This window comes from Sinocyclocheilus anshuiensis, unplaced genomic scaffold (genome assembly GCF_001515605.1).
Source record: "Sinocyclocheilus anshuiensis isolate Anshui unplaced genomic scaffold, SAMN03320099.WGS_v1.1 scaffold51, whole genome shotgun sequence".
Lineage (NCBI taxonomy): Eukaryota > Metazoa > Chordata > Actinopteri > Cypriniformes > Cyprinidae > Sinocyclocheilus > Sinocyclocheilus anshuiensis.
In genome coordinates this window covers 2786649-2794605 of record NW_015548296.1, presented here as the reverse complement: position 1 = coordinate 2794605, position 7957 = coordinate 2786649, and the positions used below count along the sequence as shown (strand labels likewise).

Below are 7957 nucleotides of genomic sequence, written 5' to 3'. Positions count from 1 at the left end.
GGTATAGTTCACCCAAAAATGAAAATTCTGTCATTAATTACTCACCCTCATGTCATTACACACCTGTAAGACCTTTGCTCATCTTCGGAACGCAAATTAAGATATTTTTGACAAAATCTGAGAGCTTGCTGACCCTCCATAGACAGTACCACGTTCACCACGTTCAAGGCCCAGAAAGATAGTAAGGACAACATTAAAATAGTCCATGCGTCCATGATTCAGCCGTATCAGCCGTAATGTTATGAAGCTACGAGAATACTTTTTGTGCACAAAGAAAATAAATTAGCAACTTTATTTAATAATTTCTTCTCTTCCGTGTCAGTCTTCGACGCGCATTCATGAGAGTACAACAACGCATGCGTGTGATGCTGCAGGACCCGGTGTTCTGACGTACACCCGGATGCACTGAGAGGATGACTTGCAATTTTTTGCCTAGCCTTTGAACCAGGAACCAGAATTTTCAGAAATTTATTCACGTAGCTTCATAAGATTATGGTTGAAACACTGATGGACTATTTACTATTTTAAAGGTCCCATATTGTCAAAACTGAAATTTCCTGGCTTTTTTCATGATAACTGAGGTCTATGTAACTACCATATAAGTTTCAAAACAGTCAATCCAAAGTCAAAAGCACACAGCCTGCATAAAGTAGCTGTGATTTTTTACGAACCGTTGTGACTTCCGTAAAAAGGTGACGTCAGAAATACTCAGTCATCGCCTTCAGTCACCACCCCGAGCACCGCCCACCGTCCCACCGTCCCACTCTCCTTTTGCCAAAGCCCCAGAGAACATCGCGTCCATGCCATTGCTGAGCAACAACAACATGGAAACATGTCGAGAAAACGCTGATCAGTCTGGATGTCAGGAAATAATAATAATAGTGTAATAATAGTAACAGTTGCAAATTGTTTTATTTAGACTATAAGTCTATGCTAATTCACAAATTACCTCAAACGCCATACACAGCGTTTGATCCTTTAGATTGGCAGGTTTGAGCGCAGGAAAATATTTTACTCCACTACATTTCCTAATTAAAATGTATACTTTTACTCCGATACATTTCCCCGAAGCATATTCGTCACTACAAAATTACTACAAAAATAGTCAGAAATCAGAAGAACACGGACTGCAGGAAAGCAGGTTTGACGAATCAGTGGTCTGGCGTCTTCTTCTTCTTTGGATTTTTTTGGCGTATTTCGCACCATAGGCACATACCGCCACCAACTGTTTCTATTCATACATGGATGATAGTCCTGCCTCTATTTGGTCTGGCGTGTTGCAAAGTCCGTGGTTTTCCCGCGGAACTGGGCTACTAACACTGTTGCCGCGGGTTGTTTTTCATGTCCGCAGGTTGAAGCGACTCCAATAACATGATATTTATCTCCTGGAATGCGAATTTTAGCAGGGAACCCGCGCTGTGACGTCGCTGACCCTAGTTACCTGTGGTTGGCCTGGCCGTGCGTCACTCAGAAAACAACAGACCAATCAGAAGAGAGGCTCATGAATATTAGTTAGACAGGCCAAAATCGACCTGTTCTTTGCAGAGCTTCTGAGAGAGGAGCTGTAAAAATATATTGAGATGGTTTTTGGTACTTATACCGCAAATATATATTCTTAAGGACATCAAGACTTAAAATAAAACTCCAGAAAGGTGTAAAATATGTGACCTTTAACCAGTGGTGTAATGTAACAAAGTAAAAATACTTCGTTACAGTACTTTAGTATTTTTTGGGAGTATCTGTACTTGAGTTTTTATATTTCAGTCAACTTTTACTTTTACTCCACTACATTTCCTAATTAAAATGTATACTTTTACTCCGATACATTTCCCCGAAGCATATTCGTCACTACAAAATTACTACAAAAATAGTCAGAAATCAGAAGAACACGGACTGCAGGAAAGCAGGTTTGACGAATCAGTGGTCTGGCGTCTTCTTCTTCTTTGGATTTTTTTGGCGTATTTCGCACCATAGGCACATACCGCCACCAACTGTTTCTATTCATACATGGATGATAGTCCTGCCTCTATTTGGTCTGGCGTGTTGCAAAGTCCGTGGTTTTCCCGCGGAACTGGGCTACTAACACTGTTGCCGCGGGTTGTTTTTCATGTCCGCAGGTTGAAGCGACTCCAATAACATGATATTTATCTCCTGGAATGTTCATTTTAGTAGGGGAACCCCGCCAAAAAAACGTGTATTTTACCCCCCAGAACACGATTTTTTTAACTGGGGACCCCCTTGAAACACTACTGAGCTAGTTTTGGGCTAGTTTTGAGTAGTGATTGGGCGGGTTTTCTTGTGAAAACCTGGCAACCCTGCGTGCAAACAAGTGCGCGCACAACCTTGGTTGATTCATTTTCCACTCAAATCGAGTCTGGGGTGTGCGATATAAAGTATATCTTCTGCGATAATATGGTAAGTGTTGTTGAAATCATGTGCAATCTGACATTATCAAGTAGACTATATCACCAAATAACACAGAGTGCACGCACATTGATTTATTAGTCTATTAAAACTCAAAATTCCAGGCATTCTAAATTGTAGAGGGCAAAAATGCTTCGTATGCTTTTTATATTTGTATAATTTAATATAGTTAACTTAATCTATATCACACAAAGAGTATCCCGTTTTTCTGCAGATATCAGCATGAACACATTTAATAATCATTTTATACAAGCTCAGTAAAGCAATAAGTGACTTATGTTTTGGACATAATATTGCTTGTTTTTGCTCAATTTTGCTAACGAAAATAGTTCCAAACAAAGATCATAGCACTGTTTTGCGTCTCTGAGCAATGGTGTTTACTTATTGAATGAATTAGCGTTTTGAACAAATCGGTTGAATAAATGATTCAGTGACTCACTCATTAACACAGTCAAATGCTTTGTTTCTGAATGAATCAGTCGTTTGAATGAATCGGTTGAATCTCAATGACTCATTAACAGTCACTTGCTGTCACCTACTGGCGGTTTTAATTTCACATTTCGACTATTTTTTTTTATGTTGTAAATTATTTCAAATATCAGTATTCAACGTATTATGTTAAAAACAAAACATTAGGCCTATTTATGCATCTGTAACTGCAGTTTAAATGCATCCATGTCCCCTCTGAGATACATAAACTGCATAAAACATCTAAATGCTATTTCAGATGCAGATTCAATCAATTATTTCTTATGATGGAATGAAAGACGCTAAGTACCGGATGAAGTGCTTCTTATTCTTATCCAAAAATACAAAATGGAAGAAAGAGTTAAAACTGAACACAATCTTGCTACTCAAGCTGTGTATGAACATTTTTTATATATATTTATTTGCTTCTTTTCCATTTTGCATTTACTTGTACTTTTACTTTCAATACTTAAGTATGTTCGAGATTTAAAAAAATATTGTTTGCACAAGTACAATAAATATCACATACTTTAAGACTTTTACTCGAGTAATATTTTAAACGGTGACTTCAACTTCTACCAAAGTCATTTTCTGGTAAGATATCTGTACTTTTACTTGAGTATGGCTTTCAGTTACTTTATACACCACTGCCTTTAACGATGTCCTTACTACTTTTCTGGGCCATAAAATATTTCAGTTGCATTACTGTCAATGGATAGTTAGAAAGCTCTCGGATTTCATTAAAAAAATCTTAATCTGTGTTCTGAAGAAGAACGAAGGTCTCACGGGTTTGGAACGACATGAGGGTGAGTAATTAATGACAGAATTTTCATTTTTGGGTGAACTATCCCTATAAGACTATCAGACATTTCCCTACATGAGGTACAGATGTTTTACCTTTCCACATGCATTGCAGTGATGCCGGCGCAGTGTTAGCCTGAAGTCTGATGTGCAGTTCATGCACATCATCACATGTGAAACAGGAACTAGAACAGGAGCAGCCTCTCCCAGAGACATCCATAATTTCTCTCTCGCCTGGAAACATGGACAGTGATTTCATCATTTAGTTTCCTTAATACTGAATACTAATGCATTAAACAAAAACTTAACAATATTTTTTTTTCTGTTGCTTGTTTGATAACTAGCCATAGATATTTTTGTACGGAAGCTGTGTAAAATATTTCCTCACACCTCACTAGAGCAGCTGAAGGTATTGAGGCCTGCGGCGTGATCTGCTATAGCCCGGCTCAGCGTGTGGAACCAGTCCTCTCTCTCACCTAAAGAACTATCAGAGACAGAAAAAAGCCATGCTTGAAGTGACTGCATGCGGTAGATGTCAGTACAGACACATGCAAACCATTATGGAAATGCTCATTACCTCGCTGAAAGAGTGATTGTAACATCACTGACTTCTATCCTGAGCGTGTGGAGCACATTGTCTATGACAGGTTTACTGACCTACAGACACATGAAAACACATACACATACTGCTCAGTTCTTGATAATACAATTCATATCACACTTATTCTAATCTGTTTTTTTCGTAGTAGGTTAATCAAAAAACAAAATGAATCTGCTGAGAGACACTGCTGTCTTACCTTCATTCCACTTAGAGTCAGTGTGTTTTTCAGCCTGTATTTACCATCCTGCTGAGGGTAGGTGTACAGCATCACGTCATTCATCTGCAACACACGCACAAACATGATTACTATCTAAATGGGGACATTCCATAGACTAGAAATAGTTTTATATACAGCTAATTATAAATTATATAACCTAATCCTAACCAGCACTTTAAATGTTCTGCATTTTTTTTTCAATAAAAAAGTATTTTATTGTAATACCATTCTTACAAGGTGGTTTTGTCAGATTTATCTAATTTCTGGGTACAAATTTATTTGTCCCCAAATATGTACACATACCTTTATACAGTACACAACTATATACACAATTTTAAATAACATGAGTGCATGAGCACTTCATTATTTAATTATTAAAGTTAATCCATTTAGATTAGCGTTTTACATGATTGAATATACTAATTATTATAATATTAAAGTGCCCCTATTATGGGTAATGAAAAGTTAATATTTTGGTTTTGGGAGTCCCCAACAACAGGTTGACATGCATGCAAGGTCAAAAAAACACTTTCATTGTCTTATAATGTGCATTTATTTTTACCTTATTTGCTCAACTCCCAAACAATTCCCTCGATTAATTTTTCTAAACCCCTCCTTTGCGTGACGCTAATCTGCGGTGATTGGTCTTATTTTCATTTCATCTGGCCTGTAATGCCTGATAAAGCAGCGTTTGTGAGCACAGTGCTGCTTTGTGTACAGCGTTACCGGGGAAACAGCGCTCCAAAAGCGGCACCTAGTGGCAAAGAATGAATTTGCATTTTCATTCAGCCCAACGCGAAAAGACCAACAAGTGGGCGGACAATATGCTAATATTTCATGTTGACGTCAACATGAAACTGCTTGGGATTCGTTTTAAAAACGACTCGTTTCAATGATTCAAAGTCGACTCTTTCTTTTGAGAGACAATAACTTTATACACGGTGCACTTTCAGATTTAAAACTTTGCAGGATGTTTTCATTCACTTAGAGCTGTCTGTGTTACACACTGCATGAAAGGTCATTTTCAAAAATCCATAATAGGGGCATTTTAATTATTATATATTATTATTGTTGATTTAATTATAATTATAAATATTTGCATAATTATTACTCCTATAGACAATACTACTAATACTAATCATAATATATTTAAATTATTCAAACCTAAAATTAAATGTGAGCAAAAGTAATAGTGATGCTTGCCTTCTTTTGTTTCCACCACAAGGAGGCAGTAAAAGCTTTTAAGTCTGCACACTTCTGCTCTATCCCTGTCCAAGTTAAACCATTTAGATTAGATTTACATTATTTAATCATAATTATTAGTTTCGTTATTATTGTAGTATATTTCTATTGAATAGGCTATCAAAATAATAATATTTACATTATTTAAACCCCTAAAATTAAGTATGAGCAACGTAATAGTGATGCTTGCTTTCTATTATGTTTATGTCTACCACAAGGAGGCAGCATAAGCTTTAAATCAGTGGTTATCAGCCTTTTTGATTTCAAGTCCCCCATCACTTTTTTAATTTTTAAAAAGAATTAGGAGTGTCCATAGATTAAAATAACGGTAACACTTTATTATACAGTAGTAAAATATATAATAGTTATTTATAATAATATATAATATTTATAATAGTAAATTCTGCACAATTACAAGCAACTAAACCTGAAGTACATGATGTTAATTATTTTACTCAGTATTTTTTAAGCCAATTTGAGGCCCCCTTGAACTTTGCTGAGGCCCCCTAGTGGGCCCTGGACCCCTGCTTTAAAACAACTGCTTTAAATAGTTTTGACATGATCTAATTTCTTCCTCTCTGCTCAATGCACATTCTTCCACAAGTGTAGCACGTTCAGTTCAGTACCCAAGAAAGCAATTCACACGTTCAATACAATAGGTTGTGCTTGATAAAAACAGTTTATGGGATATTTTCTGCTTTGCTTCATTCCTGACAATGAAGTTGTTGTGCTAAGAACACAAACCCACACCCACAGACAGGCTAGCCCTACACTTCAAACCATTATGTTTGCTCAACATATATAGCTCCAAACAAAAGTAGTGACATCATGAGACATGCAATGTGCGTGCCCCAAACATCCGCAGTTCACAGGCTGGGTCCAGGAATTCAGCCTGGACGCTCCTGAGAAAGCCTTTTTGGGTGGAGGCAGCAGGACAGAGACAACAAAAACATCAACAACTGCCACAACAATCCTCAAACAGCTGAGAATGTATCAGTTCTCATGTAACTAGTGTGTGTGTGTGTCCCTTGAGACTGGACCTTGGTGAAGAAAAATACGAGAGAAAACAACAAATAACTTACGGTAAGAGTCCAACGTAAGACCTCCATAGAGATCTGATACCATTACAGTAGCCACAAAAAACAAGGCCCTGATTACATGTCAACACAACTCTACTTAACTAGTATTGCATGATATTTGTGACCATTTCTTATCCAATTCAGCTCAGGTGAAAAAACTTGACCACAACTTTTCTGGTGGTTCATGATCATTGGATAATGATTTTTTATAGGGATTTCTGGGACATATTTTCTTTTTTTTTTTTTTACTTTTTTTATTGTAGTATTATTTGTATACTGTTATAGCATTTATTAATATTTTAAATTAGCTTTTAATTTTATATTTTCAGTTTTCAATTTAAATTTCTGTAATTTTGTTATGTGCTAATTTTTTATTTTGTTTTTATTTCATTATGTATTGCTATTTCTATTTAGCTTTATTTTTTTATTTCAGTTTTAGTCATTTAGTACTTCAGCTTAACCTATTTTATTTCAGTTAGTTCAAGGTAACATTCCTAATATTCAGTTATGTTTTTCATTTAACATTTATATTTATTTCAGATTGCCTCCAATTAACATAAATGATTTTAAATGTTTTAGTTTTAGTGAACAATAACAACATGGTGTAAATCACGGAATTAAACTTCCATGACATGTTTTCCATGATCATGGAAACCATGTCTCAGTGATCAGAGATAGTCCTTCAAAGATATTTCATGCTTTGACTTCAACTGTGAAGTGGTAGATTGGTACAGGCAATGAAGGGTAGTTTTGACAGAGGAAATGGCCTTTGGGCATCAGTGTGTGAGTTATAGTTGGTTGGCGGGATTTTTTGAGCGATTCACTTATTAATCCATAAATTAAATCCGGATCTCGAAGAATCATCGTTAGGGGACCCTCTGACATATCACAACCAGTCAGTGCTGGACTCTGTGACATCAGTCACATGTTCTCATAAAAAAATAAATAAAAAAAAACACCAGTCAGAGATTGATTCATTAAGGGAGAGAAGACAGCAGAAAGGAGAGGATAACAGAAGATGAAGAAAGACTCCAGTATCTGGGATCTTCAGAGCCAAGAGTGTCGCAATATCAGAAAATAGCTTCCTGTATGTATATACACTGTTCAAATTTACCATTTGTCAAG

General features: G+C 36.3%; 1 protein-coding gene across 1 annotated transcript in view; it reads right to left on the bottom strand.

The window, feature by feature from the left end:
• LOC107656043 (FYVE, RhoGEF and PH domain-containing protein 5-like) overlaps positions 1 to 7957 on the bottom strand; it is a 58305-nt gene that overhangs the window by 5200 nt on the left and 45148 nt on the right. Inside the window, exons 15-17 of the mRNA XM_016443700.1 lie at positions 4271 to 4350; positions 4084 to 4177; positions 3790 to 3927 (exon numbers count right to left, since the gene is read on the bottom strand). Of these exons, the coding sequence (XP_016299186.1) occupies positions 3790 to 3927; positions 4084 to 4177; positions 4271 to 4350 (312 nt within the window). The remainder of the gene's footprint in view (positions 1 to 3789; positions 3928 to 4083; positions 4178 to 4270; positions 4351 to 7957) is intronic.